The 22,722-nt window shown below is 39.7% G+C and overlaps 1 protein-coding gene across 2 annotated transcripts in view; it reads left to right on the top strand.

Annotated features, from left to right (window-relative positions):
• The first annotated feature begins 5,387 nt into the window (after positions 1-5,387).
• LOC119656295 (kinesin-like protein KIF12) overlaps positions 5,388-22,722 on the top strand; it is a 72,119-nt gene continuing 54,784 nt past the window's right edge. Inside the window, exon 1 of one of the 2 annotated variants that reach the window (XM_038062733.1) lies at positions 5,388-6,072. In XM_038062733.1, coding sequence (XP_037918661.1) covers positions 5,846-6,072 — 227 coding nt within the window. In that variant the 5' untranslated portion in view covers positions 5,388-5,845. The remainder of the gene's footprint in view (positions 6,073-22,722) is intronic. The other variant, XM_038062731.1, reaches the window with a different exon arrangement.

Raw genomic sequence — 22,722 nt, 5'->3', positions numbered from 1 at the left:
GAAAAGAAACTATTTACAGGAAAAATCAGAAGGCGTCGTTAGTAACACTGCGATTTCGACCAAACTTGGTAAAATTATGCTCTTTATGATAGTCTAAGTTTAGTCTAGGTTTAAGCAACCCTTTGTACGCATGGGTTCGTATCCCCCAATAAGCACCCTGGACTGCTCCATCCCTGGTAGGCCCGCCCAATATAGTTTCCTCAACCGTTTCTCTTCGTTTCTTAGATTCATAGCCATGAAACGGTTTCCGATTCCACAGAAGGGTTCTGGCCCATGTAAAGGCATTCCTGCTCCCTTCTTGGCTAGTTCATCCGCTGCTTCGTTGCCTTCCAACCCAGCATGGCCTGGAACCCAAAGTATCCAGACCTTGTTGGACGAGCCGAGTGTATTCAGTCTCTCAAGGCATTCCCATACCAGTTTAGAATTCACCTGGTTGGACCTAAGTGCCTTGATCGCTGCTTGGCTATCGGTGAGAATAGCTATGTTCTGCCCCCTGTAATTCCTTTGCAGATTAAAGGAGGCACATTTGTCTATGGTATTTGAAAGGATATCGGTATGCAGGGTATTTCGGAGCCTAGGCAGCCTCTTGATTTCGTTCAGATTTTTCGGTCGTTAGTTCCTGAGAATGGGCCGTTGAAAAAATGATCACTTTCGATCCCCCGCACCTTTCTAATAAATGTCAAAACTAAAACCGGTTTCGGAAAGTAGTAACCGAGGCCTTTCATTTGATACACATGACTATATTTGGTGAAACGAATTTACACCCTCCTTTTGCATGTATGGGGACCCCACCTTATATTCAACGTGCAGGGTTGTGATTCACGGTATGCCTGAGTGTTCACAGTTCCCACTTTTCCCTCAAATTTGTTGTCAATCGATATAACCGTCTCCGAGATAGACAGACAGAGTGGCACACAGTAAACCGATTTTAATAAGGTTTTATTTTACAGAAAACCTTAAAAAGACTTCATTTTCAGGCAAATTTGTTTTGTCTGTTTTAAAAAAAACACCCATCGGAAGCAATACACGTGTGCTAGCGTTTCACCCACTCGTCCATGCATCGCCAAAGCGATGGGCTTTACTCTCTCGTCGCATTCTGTTTTTTTTTTCGGCTTTGAAGTGCTACTCGGATGATTGTCTTCATGTCGAACTCGTAGACACACGTCTCATCACCAGTCATAAAGCATTTCATGGAGGTCGCTTCAGAAATCCTGTCCTCAAAAATGTCTTTCAATGTTGTTTTTGCATGAAATTCTAGTCTTTTGGAATGAGCCGGGATGCGACACGTCTCATACGCAAAATTTGGAGCGCAATGCGCTGAACGGTTCCATATGCAATGTCAAATTCACTACCAATCTCTCATAGGTAGGTATTTTCGAGCAACATTTCTCTCACTTTTGTGACATTTTTGTTTTACATAGATAGGTCTTCCGAAATGAGGCATATCTTCTACCACTGTAAGGCCACTTTTAAAGTCTTGATACCACTCGTAGGCTCGATTTTTCGACAGAGCAGACTTCCCAAAGGCTTTTTGCGACCTTTTCAATGCAACAGCACACAAAATTTCGCTAACAACATAAAATTAAAAAAAAACTCTTTGCAAAACAAAACTGCTCATATTAGAAGGTAAAAAGTTGACTGATGGAAACGGGCCCTAGGCAAATACTAACTATAAATTGGCTCTAAAATATTGACATGTATGTATATCAGTTAAGGTGGTACCAGCTTAAAAAAAACCAAAATAACCAATTCTCCCAAGTCCGGTTCGTTTAAATTAAAAATTGTCAGTTCTTTTTGGTCATAGGAGGAGGAAGGGAGTATAAGCCGAAGGAAAAACGCAATACTAATTCTACTGTTATGTACGTCGTTTTGCCGGCTTGTTTTAAGTAAAAACAAGACGAGAAACCGGAAGCTGAACGCTTCAGGTATGAAAGATTTTGTGTATTTCTTATATAAACATATTTGAGTGAACATTTGTCCCACTAGAAGCCAGCACGTAATATTGTATATGCCCATATTATGTGAGAATACCACTTCCGAGTGATACTGACATTAAAAGTCTTCAATTTGCTCAGAAGCGACCACTTTGACCTATTATAACTTTGTTAGTAATGGTATGATTTCCGCCAAACTTGATTTCCACCAAACGTACATTGTTGCAAAATTTGCAGATTCTAGGATGAACTTGAGGGGGGTTTTGCTGTCAATTACTAAAAATTATAGTAATGTACTATTGTTAACTTTATTTGAACAGATATCGGTGTGGAGAGTATTTCGGAGCCTAGGTAACATATAGTGGCAGCCTCCTATTTCTTTTTCAGAAATCAATTGAAAGTGGGTGAAGTCGGGTCGCAGTCGGATGAGTTTCAATATTTAGGCATGACACTGAATGCTAAGCTCAGCTGGAAAAGTTTCATCCTAAGAAAGAAGGACGGGTTAAATGCCCAGATGCAGACAGGGATACTGGCTCCCAGCTCACTGTCGACAACAAGTTGTTAAGTTACAAGCAAATCCCAAGGCTCGTATGGCCGTACGGTATTCAGCTATGGGGCTGTGCTAAAGAATCAAACTTGAAGGTCATACAAACGTTTCAAAACAAAATGCTTACGTTCCCTGGCTAATTCGTGATGAGAACCTGCAATTACAGTTGGTTAGTGAAGTCAACAAAGAGCAAGCAACTAAGCATAGTCAACGATTAATCTCAAATGAAAATAACGAAGTCCGAAAATTAGCATATATTGCAAATATCATAAGACAACTGAAGAGTAAAGCAAATGACCTACTAATATAACCTCCCTCTTCTTCTTTTTATTTAGTCTTGGTCTTGTTTGCAGCGGGGTCGGCTCGTCGTGACCGGTTGCGTCATTTTGTTTTATCAAAGGTCTGATCTGGATGCAGTCGCGAGGCTTTCAAATCCCAGGCGTATCAAGCCACCGTTGTTTCGGCCTGCCTTTTGGTCGCTAACCGTTGACTTCGATGTTCAGTTAATCTTGGCGAGTGAATTCTCGTTAACGCGAATTACATGACCATACGACCATTGAAGACGTCTTTTTCTTCCACGATCGGTGGAACCCCATATCAATTGCGGATATCCTCATTTTCCATGTGATCAGTAGTCCAACGTAACACCTTCTTCTCCATTAGCATTCATTGTCTTCTATAGTCGACTAACACTCGAACAATAGAGGGCGACAGGTCGCACGACATTGTGGTAAATTTTAAATTTGAAACTTTCACTGATACGTCGATCACATAACGATACTTCATCTAAGTTGTGTCCATACGTGAAGTAATTTTGTAACGCAGTTGATAGCATTGACCCGAGATATATAAATCGCTCAGTTCTGGGCAAGTCATTGCCACTGACTCTTTCAAGGAGATCGGTCATCAAAATTTCAGCTTTATTCAGATTTAATCTGAAACCCTGTTGCATAAAGTGATCATTCCATTTTTGGACAAGTTGTTTTGATGTACCCGCCACACTTCGAAATTTACTTTTCGAATCGTGGTAGTGGCACTAGGTCTTGCCGTAGACCATACCAGATGAGTTGGTATGACACACGGTCAAACGCTTTATTCAGCTTCAAAAATGCAAGATGAAAAGGATGATGCTTCTCACGGTGTTTCCCCAAGAACAATCATTGAGTCATTGATTTCGCTGTTCTGGACAAACCTTGCTTGATTCACGGTTATATGAACGATTTCGCGGATACGTTTGTCAAGAATGCGTTCAAAAGTCTTCATGGTATGGGGCACCAACCGGATCGGACGGTAATATGAACATTCTGCTGAACTATTATATTTTTCTTTTCCCGCATTGGAACTGTAGTAATTTCTTGTTAATTGCTCCAAACACCGGCAATGCTTGTGGAAATGGTGGATGAACAAATTCTTCCTTGTTTCTATTTTTCAGTAATTTTGAGTAAGGTCTCGACAGCATTCGAATGGTTTGCATATTAAGTAGTTCGGCCTAGGGGGGAGTCTTGTGAAAACAAGTGAGCGTCTGGCGGTGCGAGGAGTCTTGCCTTGCATCGAAGCAAACTCTTAGAGAAATGACCAATATGAAGTGGGTGTATCTAGAAAATATAGCAGTGTTCAATACAAAATCATATTTTTCCAGTTAAGTCAAAAGACGTTTGCTCTCCCACTAAGCTATGGAGCTTGCAAATAGGTCACGGTTACCTTAGCAATTATATTGAGATCAGACTGTTCGACATCGATGTTGTATCTATTGTGTTATGAAAGTCATTGTGAGTTGAAACCTGACTAAATTGGTACTGTCCATCCTATCAATTGAAACTCATTTTGCTAGAGCTATGTAACGCAAAAAAGTTGAATCATCAACGATGCAACAACCTGTATCCGATCTAGAATAGCCTTAGGAACCTCAGACATTCCGATTTTGCGCCGAGGTCCACCAATTCGATATTTCCAAAAACTGTCTGGCATCCTAGGCTACACCATCGCTCCTTCTCAGGCAGGGTCTGCCTCGTCTTCTTTTTCTGCCATAGCTGTTGCCCTTACAGACTTTCTGGGCTTGTTCTTCCTTAGCCATATCGATTAAAGGACGCGCCCACCGCAAACGATTTTGTCCACAACTAGACGGCATCACTCATAAATTTCTTCTTTATGTAGGTAACGGAGTCCTCTATCCTCATGTAGAGTGACAAAAATTATTCGGAAGATTCTTCTCTCAAACAAAGCCAAGAATCCCCAATTTTAGCGGTTTTTGTAAACTGAAATTAGCTCTGTTAGCTACTGGGATGCGTGGATTTCACCATCTTAGCTGTTATCGGTTGTCCTAAATTGGTTTGGTTTGGGTAGACTTAAAGAGGATCTTGCATCTCGCATTTACGTCAGCATTGCGGATCACTTTTTCCAGGGCCAGGTTAAAGAGGATACATGATAGGGCATCCCCTTGTCTTAGACCATTGTTGATGTTGAATGGTCTCGAGAGTTATCCGTTTGGTTTTAAGAAAAGTTGAATAGCAATAATAATTTCTCTGAGAGGTCCCGTGGAAATCAACACATATAGTCAGGAATCTACTGAAATGCAGTTGATGGACTAACTCTCGATTCGCAGTAACTAAATATATACAAACAATATATCTCGGTTAGTTTAAAAAATACTGAAATAGTGAATAGTAAAATTCTGAAACGGTACAACTATACGTTTAATGATAATAATTAATTAAACACTCTGAATATTTCTGATCCTTTAAGGACTTGCAGCTCAGTGCTTACCACCCTGTATGTGGTTAAACTTCATTCTTATGTATGTATGTAGATTTCTCATAGAATACCGGTAAAGCTGAGTGTTCATATGAATCGAAGTTAGTTTTCATTCAGTTTTCCATCATAACGAGTCCTTGCCTTCTCCGTTCTTGGCTTCCCTTCCTGCACTGCGCATGGTTTGAATTTTACCGTTAATTACGTTGACGCCATGTGGTGAAGTGAAATTTCCATATACACATTGTTTACCCTTTCTATTGGAAAAACAGTAAGAATTACTCGGAAACTCTACAGACTTTTGTGTGAGTGACCGCGAAATGTGGGTGAGGAAAGGACATGAATTGACCACAATAAAAGCGATCTAGACGCTTGAACTTGGCTTAGTTGAGTTATACCGTACTAGCCGTAAAGGTTACAAATTGCTTTCCCGGAAAATTCATTATTTGGAAATATGTTTTGTTAATTGATTTGTGAATGTGAAAAAAATAAATAAAAATATTTATCTTGTCTTTCCACAAGAGCAAAAGGATAACTGAAATGTGATTTTCGATATTTTGAGTAGTGCCTGTGATTTTAAAAGTGTCGGTAGTGTTTCTATGAGAGAAGAACCAAAATGGTCACAAGAGCCACTAGTGAGCCCAATGCAATAAATAAAGTTCCGAATAAAGTGGGCAAAAAACCTCAATCGACGGGAAAGCCACCGAAGCCGTTAGTGCGTTCCCGAAGTTTTCATAATAGCTCCCGTAAACCCAGCCCCAGCAAGCGTCTGATTCAAAGCACAGAACGAACAAAAACCCAGGAGAAAAATGCACCAGTACTGGTCAGGTCCCGTGGGAATGAGTGAGTAGACACTTTTCGCATTATGATAATGATAGCTTAGGTGCATAAAGGACAATATTTTAGTTGGGCTTTGCTTGTATCCTTCCTCGATGTTTATCTGCCTCTCTGTAAAGTTTCAAATGCGCACTAATGGACAAACACTTATTGCTAATTGTAGGAGAAACGAGAAAATATGTATGGATTTTCAATTGAGTTGAATTTTTAATTTAAGCTTCTGCAAATAATACGCCATAATATAATTTTGATTGCTTACGATATTCAGGATGAAGGATGACAACTTTCCTGTTTTGAAGGATTAACGTTTTATCTGTGCCTGTGACTCCTCATGAAATTTTTTAGAGAACCTTTCATGGAAACGCTCCTAGTAAGCCCCCAACCCTCGTCCATAAGTCTAATGCTTTATTAAAATTGCTGAGTTATCCTTGATTAACCTTTTTCAAGTTTTTGCAAAACTTCCGGTTAAGAATTTGAGGCCTCTGTGTATTGATCTTTAATGCTACTTTTAAAAGAATTATTGCTTAATTGTTGATGGTTAGGTTACTTCATAAAACTATCTGCAGACCTGACGAGAAGGATGTGGGAAGTAGGATTCCCTCCGGGCCCGGAGTTTTTTTACAGGCTTGAAATTGAAATTCCAATGGAAAGAAAGTAATAATAAGGAGGCCCAAATTATTTTTATCCCAGGCCTGGTTTTTCTGCATTATTTTCTCTCGTCGGCTCTAACTATCTGAATTTGAAGACGATTCTTTTCAGTAGCTTCCGGAAAACGCGGATATCCATTTCGCGCTGACTTTTTTATCATAGGTCGACCTATTTCTTCCAGGTCATTATTTCTTTCAAATTTAATGGTATGGACCGTTGAATTAACATTAACATTTGCAAGCAGCTAATTCTACATAATAATGTAACTTAAAATCTTCACTTCTTTTCACCCACATTCACCGTGCAAAATCTTTACAACATAAGATAATTATTCAGAATCCAAATAAAGCTATTAAACTGTTCTGGAATATGTATTATCTTCCGGTTTCACAATATTTCTATCACGTAGCATTTTTAACCTTTTCATAATCCTATTTCCAATTTCCTGCATTCCTTTCCAATTTCAAAACTGTTGTGTAAAACAATCTGTTATTGAAACTTCGCCCAACCCGTAGTATCACATGTTGTTGAAACAATTGTATATATTGACACCAAAAATGTCCATAGATCCTTTGATGCTTTAGCATTCTATTTATTACTTCCATGCTAGTACAGTATACAGTTAGATGCTTTTACCTTAGCGGACCGACATAGGCAATATGTAAATATTCATTTCCATTTGGTTCTCTAATTATGGGATGGGGGAAATTCATTATACTTTTCACATATCGAAACCAAAATACGTAAGGAAAAATGCATTCAAAGTCGGTGTTTTGTTGGTTTTTTACTTGTACGACTTCAATTCAAAATGAAATCAGTATTAAGAACTCTTTTGTGATATTATCGGAGGGTATAAGGTATTATAGTTAATACGCGTAAATGTGTAGAATTCAATTTAATTGCCTATGCAGTGGTGAACCAACTTTGAAAAATTTCCGGTATATCACCCACTCTGGTACCGCTTTGAATTTCAAATTCCGCCGAGATTTTGCCTCGATGCAGCATTGCACTCCCTTATTGCGATTGGCCGGTATGCGCAATTCACCCTTCTCCGGTTTACCTCATTGTACAATGCTCCCGTACAGAAAAGAGCCGACTATAGTAAGATATATTTCACTACTTCTGGGATAAGCAACGGGAGACTATATTATGGCCCTCCAAAGCTAGAAATGAACTAGCCTTTACGACCTGTTCCTGCACGTATTCCAAGTGCCCCTTGAAGCATAAATTGCTGTCAATCATTACATTCAGGTATCAAATGGTCAATTTTGAAACGACCTCGCGATTACCAACCGGGATTATTATTATTATTGTTTCCTGCGATTGGTAATAAGAACCGCCCCTGTCTTTCCGCTCGATATATTAGGTTTAACCAGTTGTACCCATACTTTGGTGGTATGAATGGTTCGCCTTCCATAAAGTTCCACGTCCTCGGGGTATTTGGCAACTACCACCAACCCCATGTCACCTGCCAAACCAAATAACGTTGACTTCTCTGGCGCGTTAAGACTGACTACTTATTATATATTGCGTTCTACAGCACGTGCCCAACATGTGGCCTTGGGAAACACCTGCTGTCACAACGTATTTTTTGGACCCGTCATCCGTCCCACACCAAAGAAGTCTCTTCGATAGGCATCTCTCGATTAAACAAGGTAAGTAATCATGAATACTCAGTTTAGCCAAGGTACCCTTAATTCAACCCCAGTTAGCTGAATTAAAGGACGAAGATGCTGCGTTGGACTAGTGGCGTGACATATTTTGATCAAATCCGAAACGAGAATATTCGCGATCGATATGGGGTTACACCGATAGTGAAAAAATTGCGAAAGAGGTGTCTTATGTGCTAAGATTGGTCTAAACATCGAAGTTGATGGTAAGCGACCAAAAGGCCGGCCGAAACAACAGTGGCTTGACACGCTGGATGCGGATTTGAAAGCCTCGCAATTGCATCCAAATCAGGCTTTCCACTGGGAAAAATTGTGCAACCAATCACGACGAGTCGACGTCCCTTGCGAACGAGACAAAGGCCTAAGAAAAAGAGAAGAAGTTATCCGAATTAAAGGCATTCCTGACATCTACCGCATGGCACTTATCATGGTTTTTCGAGCCTGATCTACGACCGCTACTTCGAAAAATGGAAGCAGCCTACTGTATATCACCTTTTCCAACACCTCCCGTTAACGTTTAAAAGACAGATATAGCAATATGGAAAGTGTGCGCCAGGCGGTTTTTGGGGTTTTGCTAGCAGAACCAACCTCTGCTTCTTCCACTTCCTTCAACCATGCACGTTTCAAATGTGTTTATGCACCATGTGAGCGTAATTTAAGGAGCCACCTTGACGGCAGCAATAATCTTGAGCCTTGTGAGCCGTTGGTGGAGGTCCACTTTCTTCATGTTCTCCAATATAACTCTGCTGATCAAAGAACTCCAGATACACTCTCTGTTTATACTATTAAAGAGCAGATACCTAAACTCCTAGCCAAATCCGCCGAGAGGAGGGTGGAAAGGGGGGCGGGCGAGATTTCTTCCGGGCCCTGAGTTCTCAATGGTGCCAGGAATAGAAATTTCAATGAAAAAAAGAAATAATAAAAGCGCCCACATAAGTTACACCCCGGACCCGTAAAATTTTCACTTCGTGCTCCGTTTTCTGCATAATTTTCACCCCCGGCCCAGATTTTCTCTCCACGACCCTGCTCCTAGCATTGAATCCACATTTGTACTTATCTAAATTTCGGTTGGGCAGATTTTTCTAGGATCCATATACAAGAGTAGTTCTTTCTGGATATCACTACGCCTGGGTAATCCAATTGTTTTAGTTCAATGAGACCAATGAGTGTTAGGCCTTAATGGTTAGAAATATCAGTGTTCCAGAACATCACATTCGATCTGAAGCTGATGGAGCTTGGACAAAACATTATTGGAGTCAGACGTTCCAAAAGGAAAAATTAAATACTGAAACTGAAGAAGTTTCCCAGCAAGTCTGCGGAAAACATGTTGTGTAAGATGGAGAAATCCTTTCAAATGCTTTCAATTTTACCACGTAGTAGCATAGGACCTGATTTCACTAAGCTACCACATAAAAAGAACATCGATTTTCCAATTTTACCTCAACTTCAAAGCCGACAAGGTTGTAATATGGGCTTGGAAACCATACAGAAAATTATAAACTCCCCAGAACTTAACATGGCGCTCGCAAACACGACGTAGACGAATAGGTTCGATAGTCAATTTAACATATATGATCACCACATTAACGAGGAGACTGACTGGTGAGCAAGAGAGTAATTAATTTGAGGAGCGTTTGTTAGAAGGTTTGGATTTCGAGGAAAAAACTAACTCATAAATTAGAACAGCAAAATTTCACCAAAGGAATGTGAAATCGCTCATGGTTTGTCGGTAGCTAATTCACTGAGTGCTTTGGTATTGCAAATTGCAATATTGGGAAGTTTATTACTCAGTAGGTTTCTTAAAAAAAAAACAAATGGTTGCCAATTACCCTTAAATGGGGCACACTCTGTTAACCACATTTACGCGATGTTGTTTCCGGTTCAATGAAATATGCTTCAGTTCCATCTAGCACTTCGACTTTTCTGCAAGATTGGGACGACCCATTTCCCAGCCACTCTGGGATATACATATCTTCTTCTTTTTCTTCAGCCTTTGTACCGTTCACAAGCGGGGTCGGCTCGTCGTGATCGGTTTCACCATTTGGTTCTATCAAATGACTGATCTGGATGCAATCTCGAGGCTTTTATATCCCCATCCAGCCTTTCAAGCCACCGTAGTTTCGACCTGCCTTTTGGCCGTTTACTGTCGACTTCGATGTTTAGACCAATCTTGGCAAGTGTATTCTCATTAGCGGGAATTGCGTGACCATACCATCGAAGACGCCTCTCTCGGAATTTTTCCACGATCGATTCTACCCCATAACAATCGCGGATATCCTCATTTCGGATGTGAACAAAACGTGTCACGCCACTAGTTCAACGCAACATCTTCATCTCTATTAGCGCAAGACGCCGGTCATTGTCTTTTATAGTCGGCCAATACTTAGAACCATAGAGGGCGACAGAACGGACGACGTTGCGGTACATTTCCGATTTGAGACGTTCGTTGATACATCGATCACAAAGAACACCAGTTGTGGAACGCCACTTCATCCAGGTTGCGTTTATGCGTGAAGCAATTTCATAACGCAATTCTCCATTTGCTGATAGCGTTGACCCGAGATATTTAAATCGCTCAGTTCTGGAATATACATATATTATAACATATATATGGTTGCCATTCGTCCATTGATGGGATATAGCATGTTAACCACGCCTGCCTCCAGGGCTTCCCAGGAAGCTGCGATAGTGGATTCAATTGCATGCCAATTTAGTGTTTTCTGTTCACTCCTTAGTGGAGTATAGGGAATCCACTTTAAATTTCCATATTTTAGATCAAACGGCTTCAGTGCTCCTCCAGCCGTTTTCAAAGTATAAATTAAATCGTAAATTACCAGTTTGGGGGGGACAAATTTTAATTGCTTTTTGCAACATCCAGCTCACAGTGGAGTCACTACTTACTACTACGGCGCACCAACTTCCTGGCTTAATAGTAAATACCATTAGCCCAAGTCAAGTTTACCCCACTTACAACCTGAGATGCTTAGATCTTACACAACCTCCCTTAAACCTGCTTGAGACAGCCAATAGTGCGGTTAAATTTTATGGTCTGGTATTGTACCTAAACCGAATATTTAGAATATCAAAAAGTGAGGAGATATTCGGTTGTATCGATAAAATGACGCAACAAAGCGAATTCCTGAAAAAGACTAATCGAAAAATTCTCCTACCAATTACGTCATCGATAGAAAGGTACACTATACTTTGTCCTTCAAATCATCTGGTAGATGGCAATCCAAATTCCATAGACGTGACCTTCTCGACCATTTTAAATGTTTAAAAGGATACTTGGTTGTTCATATGACGAAAATGCTATTGAGGACTATAATTCAATTTTCATTTCTTGAGATACAAACACCAGGATGAATATGTTTACGCACGTGTTTTAAAACCCAACGGCTGTAATTACAGGATTCGTGTCCCAAGTATGACCTTGCGATATATTACAGTAACGTTCGTGTAATTGAATCTTTTTTCAAATCCCTGATAATAATATATACATGCATTTATTCCTTTAAAACATTGACAGCATGGACGATTGGATGGCCTTACACGGTCTGTTACTCATGTTGGGCGGTTGGAGGATTTAAAATGTCTATGAAGGCTATCACGGCATTAGTCGTAAAATAAATATACATATGAGCAAGTCGTAATCGAAACCTGGAACTGATGATGCAGACGCAAAGAAATTTCAGGACTTCAATCCCATATATATGTTTTTTGAAGAATATCCTGAATTATCTCCACTAAATATATAATGGATTTCTACATAGGGTAGCGCATACATGTGTATCAAAATAATATCTTCCCACCATTTTCCATTCAGTATCATCTACAAAATAGAATTTCACATGATTCATTCATTCACTTCAAAGCTGGTAGTGGGTCGATAGAAGTAATATGAATGATTAATATGGTTCCCTGAACTTTTGAGACGAACTAGAAACAGGAATGAAGTTCAAAATTCATACCTTTGAGTATATGTGAATAAAATAAACATTGCTAACTACAAAATGCAGCATTTTGTCAAAGTTTAGAAACAGGACAACTTTATTGCAATGTCCTAGAAAGCAGGCAGGGTCAGATTCATACATTCATATATATTTTTAAAAAGGATACAATTAGCATTCATTGTGATGGTGACCGCTACTGTTAGGGGGGAACTTCGAGTTCGGAATGCTTTAATTGTTGTAAAGATTAACGGAAAGAAATAGATGAGACGAACAGGCAATCCTATCTCGGGTATACTCCTTGAGTAACGGAACAGGATAATGCTTGATTTTCTGGAGCATATCTTCCCAGATGACGGCATTAACAACGTTTTATTCCTATTCGGCTAGAAATTAGGGTGACACATATGAAAACGGATAAAGTTGTCTTCGTCATATGATCACCAACGTTGTCAAAACCTGGAGAGCAATTTCAGACAGACCCTTCAGCTGCTGCACTTACTCATGAAAAACGGTTGAGAAGCCTACAGCTGAGGGATGGCAGCTCAAATCTTTACTAATTGGGGGAAAAAAAATCAAAGTTTATATGTTAAGCCACTTACTATTGACAAGGTAGTATCTAAAATAAGTGTTGAAGGTATACAATAGAGGGGGGGGGGGGGGGGGGCTGAAGTCCAAAAGTGGATTTATCAAGACTATCTATAGTCGAAGGGGATTTTTTTATCGAAGATGTGTTGTTAATATATCATGTAAAAGACTTGGTAAAATCAATTCAGTGTCTGTCTTTTTAAGGTTTTGTGTAAACACAAAACCTTATTAAAATCGGTTTACTGTCTGTCTGTCTGTCTGTCTGTCCGTCACACGCATTTTTCTCGGAAATGGTTGCAGCGATTGACACCAAATTTGGTAGAAAGGTGGGAACTGTGAACGCTCACGCATACAGCGAGTTACATCCTTTTGCGATGAATTTAAAAGGGGGGTCCCCATACATGCAAAAGAGGGATGTAAATTTTTTTTTCATCAAATATAGTCATGTGGGGTATCAAATTAAAGGTCTCGGTTAGTACTTTTCGAAGACGGTCTTAGTTTTGACATTTGTTGGAAAGGTGGGGAGTGCGGGGGGTTGAAAGTGACCATTTCTTTACGGGGGCCATTCTCAGAAACTACCCAACCAAAAAATCTGAAAAAAATCAAGAGGCTGCCACTATATGGTGCCTGGGCTCCGAAATACCTTCCACACTGATATCTGCACAAATAAAGTTAATAATAGTATATTACTATAATTTTTAGTAATTCGCTGCAAAACCCCCCTTAAGTTCATCCTAGCACCACAAATATAGGGTATAACATAGATCAGGATCTCACCAAGTTTGGTGGAAATCGCACTATTACTAACAAAGTTATAATACGTCAAAGTTGTTGCTTCTTTACAAATTCAAGACTATGAATCTCAATATCATCCGAAAGTGGATATTCTCACATAATATATGCATATATTACGTGCTACATACTACTACACAAAACCTTTCGCACCTGAAGCGTCCAGCTTCCGGTTTCCCGACTTGTTTGTTCTTCGACCGACACTGATTCAAACACGTCTTTTAATGGCATTTTTACTCATTAAAACTACAATTTACTTCTCGTCTCTTAGTGTACACTGGCTTGGTATCCTTTTCCCCATTCTTCCCCAGTTTGCTCTGGAGCACCCTTTGGCCACAAATATTATACAAACAGGCTTCTGGGGGATTCTATGACAGTGTGGACGGTCAGGTGGGGAGAGAGATGAGAACATTTATGCCTATGAGAAACTATGTGGGCTTAAAATTAATCTCCACATGTTTTTCTGGAATTACTCTGTGATTCCAGGGGTTACCTTTTATGTAGGTTCACTGTTCTTTTTTCAAACGTCATCATATCTATCGCCATCTGTGAATTTATGGATACCTCCCTTCCGGCGCTCTTTATTTGCACTGGTTATAAAAGCACCTCCTTTTATTTGCTAAGATGTCGATGGACAACATTTCAAAGATGCCAAACGCTGCATCATCTGAGACAATTCTCAAGGCAGGAAACATCTTTAAGGTCGTAATTCTATAAAACATACTCACTTTATATGCGTAACATAAATTATACCTTCCATATCTTACATCAAGATGGATTAGTAAATTGCGTTACTGTCCAAGCGAGTAATCGCGAGTAGTAGAAAAAGTCCGGCCTAGACTCAGCTACAATCTCGGCATGCCATTCTGGTCCAAATTTTTATTTTTCTTCATTCTACTGCAGGCTTCCAGTAGCCCCCCTTTGTAGTGTTGTTTACTGTAGGGATTACCATCGGTCGGTCAGCATCTTCCTCTTGCTAAGAGTGTAACCCTCAAATAATTTTCAGCATATTAGGACACGTAATCTGTGAAATGCCCGACCCCTGTCTCGAGTCGTTATACTTGTGCAGGCATTGTTCCTTGAATTTACGTTCACTTTTGAGCACCGTATTTCAACTGTTTAGAATATTAACAAAAGTATAAATATTAAATAACCTCCGCAAATTGTAATAATGAATAAAATGAGAAGTGTATGATTATGGGAAAAGCATTTCTTCTTGCTTTAATATTGACTTTATTGAGAATCCTTGCATACCTGCTCTTTTGTTTACTGATCGGGCTTAGCTTGTTCTTTGCAACCCCTTGATCCAACTCCGCAGCCCTTCTGCTCCTCGGACAGAATGTTGTTGGTCTCGAGGTTCGCATTGACCCTTCCACTAATAACGGACGTTATGAATTTGTAGTGGGTTGGTAAGTAAGTAATCGGTCTCGTGTCTGCGCGGTCCTGCACTGCGTCTTTCTTAAGGAAAAGGTAGGTAATCCCCGCAGTGAGGAAGGGTGGAAATTTCTCCGACCGACTAATGACCTGATTTATGCTGTGTGCCAACCGACTGCGTACGCTGGTAAATTTCTAATAACGGAAATTCTGCACCCGATCAAGATCTGGGCCCCTCCAGTTCTTCGAACTGTTTATGGCTCATCGAACTTCCTTTTTGGTAGTGGCATGGCGGGTGCCTTCGGCGGTGGTCCACTCAGCATGCTCAGCACACGTCTGGAATGACTTTCGCCATACCGTCGTAACCGACTGCATACGACAGAAAGTTGCTACTTTAGTGTGCCCAGAAATTCAACCACGGGTGTCTTACTGGGGATGGCATAGTTCCTGTAAACCCTCTTCACTTTATTTCTCTCCCGTCTGCTGGCATTGATTTGAATCAGCCTAGTAATGTCCTGTCTTAGTGAGTCCCGCGAACGTTCCGGACGAATTTTCCGTGGTGGATCTCTTTGGTCACTCAAACCAATAATGCGAAAGTGAATCTTCTGACGTACAATCTGATAGCCTTAGCTGCACCACAATACAATAAGTGATTGTAGTTGCAGCAGCGGCATATCAGCATACAGTCGAGATGCAAGTTGCTGGACATGCATAGATCCTGGGAATACCTGATCTATGCGACGGATCCATTTCCGAGAATTCTATACACGCTCTCTGAAATTTGTCCCAAACCTCAGCGGAAACCTCAGCTGGACGGTGGGAAAGAATGCTTTCGCAAGTACTGAAACTGTTGCCTGCAGTGCGACATGGTGTTGTTGTTCACGCCGCCTCTGCTCCCATCGACTCTCGGCCACCAATCTCCGCGATGACCTCAAGTCGAACACGCTCCCTGATGATGGCCGGGATTGTGTCGCTGCGAGTTATAAAAAGATTTTTAACCGGAATACCGGGGAAAAGAACATAATTGAGTAGTGTTGACCAATTGATTTGGTGGTGATGGAATTAGAGATGGGATAACCGTTTCTGTGTATGGTGAGTGTGGGAAAAGAAAAACATAAATTTCGGGCGGCGCAACTCAAATCAAGTCACAAGAGAAGAAATACCGCAGAATATTCAACGTACGCAAGGTTCGAATCCCACTCAGTGCAATCCATTTTTTTTCCGGCCTAAGAATTTTTCAGAAACGTACGTTTTATTGCCGTTCAGGTAAAAATGTCAGAATTTGCTATATAGCTTGTTACCATTACTGCCGAAATGTAAAGTAACTGGAAGGATTGCCCATTCACATATCAATTTCCCACTTTCCTGTTAATGGATGGATATCGTGTCATCTTCCTGCAACATCGTAGGGCTTTTGAACAAACTTTCTGATCGACTGCATTCACCGAAACCACTACTTTACTTTAGCGATTGTACGTAAATTTTGGCATATTTCACGATATGACGACAGACGTAGCATTACCAGTTCAACTTTTCGATCATCACAAAGCGTGATATTATCATCAATATTTAACACTTCTTCTCCTTAAAGTATTTTATTTTTTTACGTATTTTGAATATTCAAATTTTAATTTAATAATGAAGGGCGATACAAAAAGGGTGGTAAAAAATGTTTGATCCCACTGTTTATGACTTCAGAACAAACATCAGTATTAATGTGTTCACCGCCGCGGTTGGAAACAGAAGAGACCGGCTTATTTCCATGCGGTCCTTACTGTCCCAACCAACGGCATTTTTCCACCGCTAATTCTCCACTCCCTTGGTGCGTTCTAAAAATGAGTGAGTGGAGAGTTCCGCGCCATCTACCCGTCCGCATCCGCAACATTCGAAATAAATTTCGAATGCTGCAGATCCTGCCGCGCCAAATATTAACTTCGCTTGGATTTTGCTTGAAAAGTGCTGCGTCTATTTAACTAAAAAAGTACTGAAAAATGAGAAAAAGTACTGAAGTACTGATGAACTTCATAAAACGCTAGATTTAGTACCTTTGGTACTAAAAAGTCAACTTAATAATTTCCATCCTAGAGTTCAGTAAGATTCACTCCGGTCCCAGATTTTCTCTCGACGGCCCCATTGCTAATTGAGCTAGATAGCAATGAGGCTTATGAGTGGTACCGAATAGAAGATCATTGCGAAGAGCACTGTAAACTTTTTCAAACATCGTTGCTCTAGAGTGCAACAATTTACATTTCAAGGTTTTAACAAAGGTTCACGTAGTATGTGTTTTTAAGTTTCCATAGCTACATTTTAAGAAATTTGGTTACAGTATTCTGAGAGCACTATCATAGTTTACGTTCAGTTTTCGATTATTCGAAGGCTCCTTAATAAATGTATTTCTAGCCGAATAATAAATAATGAGACGTAGTATTGCCACTTTATTGTACTCTAAACAACTTTTACCTTAAGTATGATTGCCATTTTGCAGGTGTACTACAACCTGTAAGTAATAATAGAAGCAATGATATCTACAATTTTCATCCAATTTCTGATTTTTCCATATACCAAATAGATAACTACTCAATGAGTACAGCAAAGAGGTGGGTACTTTACTCTCGATAAATGGAAACTAGAACCATTATCTCCAACTTCAATCTTGTGACCTATGATTCGAGGTTCGTCAAGTTCATGAATACCAAATTGTAGAAGGAAATATAATCCATAATCTCTTCGCTGTTGAGAACGAGATTGTCTATTCTGTAATGTGTCCAAAGAAAATAAATAGTAAACAGTGCACACGTACTTTGCTCGAAAAAATCGATTGACCTTTATCCTTTCTCTCAGTCCATTAAAGAAATTGTCACGATAGTCTGAGGAAACAATCACTGTCTTGATTTACATAAATCGCTGTGCAGATAACATTAATTGATTGTTCCGCATAAAATTTTAATGAGAGTCGCCATTATACCAATATATGTATGTATTTGTCACATATCCAGTGGCAAGTTACATCGAACTGGATAATTTCTTTGAAGATACATGTCTGTGTCTTTATCCTGTTATAGTTCACGAAATCCAATCCTTAAGAAATCTGGTAAGATCTTTGTGTAAGAAACAAGTCAGATTTCGAGAACTGAGTGTTTAGGTGTAAAAAGAGCCGTCTTTCCTTCGTGCAACAAACTTTGAGGGAACAAATTTACCAACTATAATACAAATCTTTGAAAAATGGGACAAATTGGAGTCAAACTTCTCATTTTTGTTGATTTTATTTGCAATTTTGAATTAACATCGGGCTCCAGACTTAATTTTAGTTGTAAATGTAAATATGTATGTAAATGTTCACAATTATTTTAATTGAATGTTTGATTCAAAATTAGTTACTAGGTTATTACGGACCAGATGAGATGGGGGAACGAACGGTTTGATTCCACTCCCAGATTGGAGTGTTCTCGTTCCCCATGAGCCTGGATTTTCTCTCTACAGTCCTTTTCGCAAATGCATGCAAGGGGCATGCATGATGCGTTTGCTGGAGAAATTGTTGCAATAAAGAGCATATTTTCAAAGAGTGCGATATGATCTGAAATTTATGTCTTACGATGGAAAGGAAGGCTTACATAATTACTGGCATTGAATACCCAAAACCGCGACTGGTAAGCGGCGAATAGGCGAATAGATGCTATGCTCCTTCAAGTCTTATTTTGATAGAATTCGAAAAGATGTTTTGGCGGACTGATCTCTCTACTCCCGTACTTGCGAATGACCAGCGAAAATCCAAAGCAGTGCAATTAATTAATTGTTAAGTTTTGCGCATTAGGACATGGCACTTGTCAATGGAAATGACATGAGTAAGTGCGAAAAGGAGGGTCTGGGTCAATTGGTGGACTTACTTTTATTAGCGCTACGCCAGAGAATCGAATATCCAAGCGCTTTAATGAGGATTACCTCCATAACGTCTACCAGCCAGGTTAATTCCAGTTATGGTGGAAAACTGTAGTAAACCTGCAATGGCCAATGGTGGGCAATCCAATTAGATTAGGGCCTTGAAGCGCGTTAGAGCACTTCATCCAGGACCGTAACGGTACACTAAAGAATATTGTAGGAAGCAATGTGGTAAGCTTAGTGTTCGGCCGTGATTATTACCCCGATTTTACTCAGGTACTAACTTACAGTTGAGTCGCCTGGTATGCGACATCCAGTCACAATACAAATCCCTCTGTCACCAGTGAGATTTAAACCGCGATCTTCTGCTACGATAGCCTAGCACTCGTACCACTGAGCCACCAATTCAATTTTTGTAAAGGTGTGATTAAATCAGGTATTCAGGCTGAGAGAGAGCTTTCCTATAGAACTAAATGGGATTCAAACCCAATAGGATGCACATCCCGAGCCCAAAATCTGACTATCGGTGAAATAGTGAATTGCCTAACCTTCTTTAAGGTGGTCGTTGAAACGAATAACTGCCGAGACGGTGGTAGGGAAGATTGATTTAGAAGGAAATAACAAGCCCATGAAAAAGCCTAAGTGAAAAAAGGGAGATCCTTGAAAGCAGCCTGTTAAAAGACGTATGATGATGGTGATGAGCCTCTAGAGGGTTGTGATCAAACGCGCGTGAATATATTTGAAGCTAAAATGATCACTTAATTACCATTCACGGGTTATTTCTCGAACAAGGAAGAATAGGATTAAGAATTTTGGGAGTTAATAGTAGTAACCGCAGTAATTAGAGAAAAGCTACTGAAATTAAGAAGTAGGATATGGAGAGATGAAACTTCACGCCTGGAAGGTAAACCTAATGAGGCGTTGAAGCTGCGATAAAGATAATGCCGGCCGGTCGTGTTTACTAATCTATATGGAATATGCATTAGAGAGGAGATCTTCCCAGCATTATGAAAACGATAGAAGGTTGTATTAGAACTTAAAACTGGTAAATGTTCAAGCGAACCATCTTTTTGCTGCTCCATACGTTTTTCGAGCACTAAGAGAAAATGCTGAAGCAGTTAATGACAGTTCTATGTAGTTGATGACCTGGAAGCTTTTGACGGTGGTTCTCCAATTTTCTTGAAGTGGTTTAATCATTGAAACCAGAAAACTGCTTACCTACTTGGCTGCAAGTGTGTAGATGTTATCTAAATTCGGCCAACTGGAACCAAATCGATAGGAGTGATGACTAATATTTGGAATTTTCTTTATTTATCGACAACATCCACAGGAGATAGTATTCATTACTTTTGCAAAACATCTTGATGACAACGAAGAGCAGATAGTGGAAATAATATTTATTGCCTCAATATATGAAAAAATTAAAGGTTGGTGACCAATATGCAGGAGTGGTGATAAACGCAATGTTAAATTTTAATCAACTTCAGCAATCGTTATATCCAACGACAGTATAGTCCAGGCGAAAATGATGCCGATTGCAAAAGGTGTGCGGTATAATTTTACGTGGATCAGGCCTTTTTAAGGTTTTATGTAAAACAAGTAGTTCCGCAATTTTTGACAAATCCGGCTTGATTCACGGTTATTTCAACGATTTCGCGAATACGGTTGTCAAGAATGCGTTCAAAAATCTCTCTCTCTTCATGATGTGCGAAAATAACCGGATCGGACGGTAATTTGAACATTCTGCTGGACTACCTTTCTTTTTCCATATTGAAACAGTGGTACTTTCTTGCCAATCAGATGGTGTTCTTCCTTCCTGAATAACCCGATTAAAGAATTCACTGAGTCACAGTGTTGAGTCTTTTCGCTTTCCAGAGCTCAGATGCGATGTCATCAGGTCCTGTGACTTTCCCCGATTTCATTCATTTTATTGCCTCCTTTACTTCAGTTGCGCTGATAGGTGGAACTGATCCAAATGCCGGTAATGATTGTGGAAGTGGATACGCCATTAAATTTAACTGAAGGAGATATCCACTTTTTCAATGTGAAAGTGACATGATCACACTTTGTTTCGTTGCCTTTGATTTTCCAGCGGGCAAATCATCCTCTTTCATGTGATTCTGGAGGTCTCAAGATGCAATACTGGGAATAGGATGTGTGCAGAGTATGGCTGTATCGTCAACGAAGGTAGAAGTAGATAAGCGCTCATTTATGAACAAGTCTGCAGTAAAGCAAACTGTCGAGAACAATTCCTTGAGGTACCCCCCGTTTGATGTTAAATTCTCGTGAGGTGAAACTTTTTTGTTTAGTAACAAATCTCCTGCGATGATATACGACTCGAGAATTATATGGCTTTTCCTTGGTTTTGTAAATGAGGCCTTTATGCTAGACCTTGCCAAATGCTTGTATAACTTCAAAAAATACGGCCGAGTAGAACTTTCTATCTTCCAAAGCACAGCTTATATCGATAGGTCCATGTTTTCTCCTAAACCTGAACTGGTGAGAAGGAATAATAATAATAAGTTAGAGGCGGACGATTTTTCATAGATTCAAAATTTTTCAAGAGGCTCGGAATAGAAATACCCGAGGAAATCGATAAAAGAATATTAGAAGGGTTCGCATAATAATAATTCCGGGTCAAATTTTCTTTCTACGGCTCTGGCCATTTGGCTTGTAGCTTTTCATCTGAATTTTGAAGAAAAAATATTGTGTGTGTGTGTGTGCTGAACATTGCAATCATCACTATAATTGATCAACTTCCAAGAGAAGGCCGATTGATCAAATGAAAAATTCCTGATCGACAGGCCGTGGCGATTTCGGAAAAAAATATTCCCAAAGCATGAACAACTGAAAGAGGCTGGCCCGAGCTATTTACATGAATACAGTAAGAAACAAAAGTCAACATTCAGTATCAATTACATCCTAAAACAAGTTGAGAAACCGGAAGCTGGACGCTTCAAGTATGAAAGGTTTTGTGTATTTCTTATATAAAAATATTTGAGTTGACATTTGTTTAATTTGTACTCACTTTAGCGTGATACTGATATTCAAAGTCTTAGAATTTATACTAAAGTGTCAATTTTACCCTACTATCACCTTGTTACAGTGACATGATTATATTTAGTAAAAAAAATGTACACCCTCCTTTTGTATGTCTGAAGACCCACCTCCCCTTAAGTTCCGCATAGAACGATATGCATATGCGTGGGCGTTCATAGTTCCCACCTCCCCACCAAATTTGCCATCAATCGGTATAACCGTTTATGAGAACAGTGCGTATGATAAATAGACAGACAGACAGGTAGATAGTAAGAGATTTTTAGTAAGGTTTTGTTTTACACAGCGGTTAGCTGTCTTTTTTAAGGTTTTGTGGAAAACAAAACCTTATTAAAATCGGTTTACTGTGCGTCTGTCTCTTCTCAGAAACCGTAATAGCGATTAACACCAAATTTGGTGGAAAGATGGGGACTGTAAATACTTAGGCATACAGTAAGTTACATTATTCTACGTCGAATTTAAGGGGGGGCTATCAGCAAAAGGAGATTTTTTTCACAAAAATATAATCATGTGGGGCTTTCCGAACCCGGTCTTAGTTTTAACATTTATTGGAAAGGTGGGGAGTGCGGGGGTCGAAAGTGATAATTTCTTTAATCCAGCAACTGCAATCGGAGGTCTTTCGTATACATAATAGCAAATATTCTTGCCAGGAGATTGTTACATAATTATTTTTATTTATTATTATATATTATTAGAGGAGA

The sequence above is a fragment of the Hermetia illucens genome, chromosome 4, assembly GCF_905115235.1.
Source record: "Hermetia illucens chromosome 4, iHerIll2.2.curated.20191125, whole genome shotgun sequence".
Lineage (NCBI taxonomy): Eukaryota > Metazoa > Arthropoda > Insecta > Diptera > Stratiomyidae > Hermetia > Hermetia illucens.
Note: the sequence above shows the minus strand (reverse complement) of the source record. Positions and strands in the feature narration are given on the sequence as shown.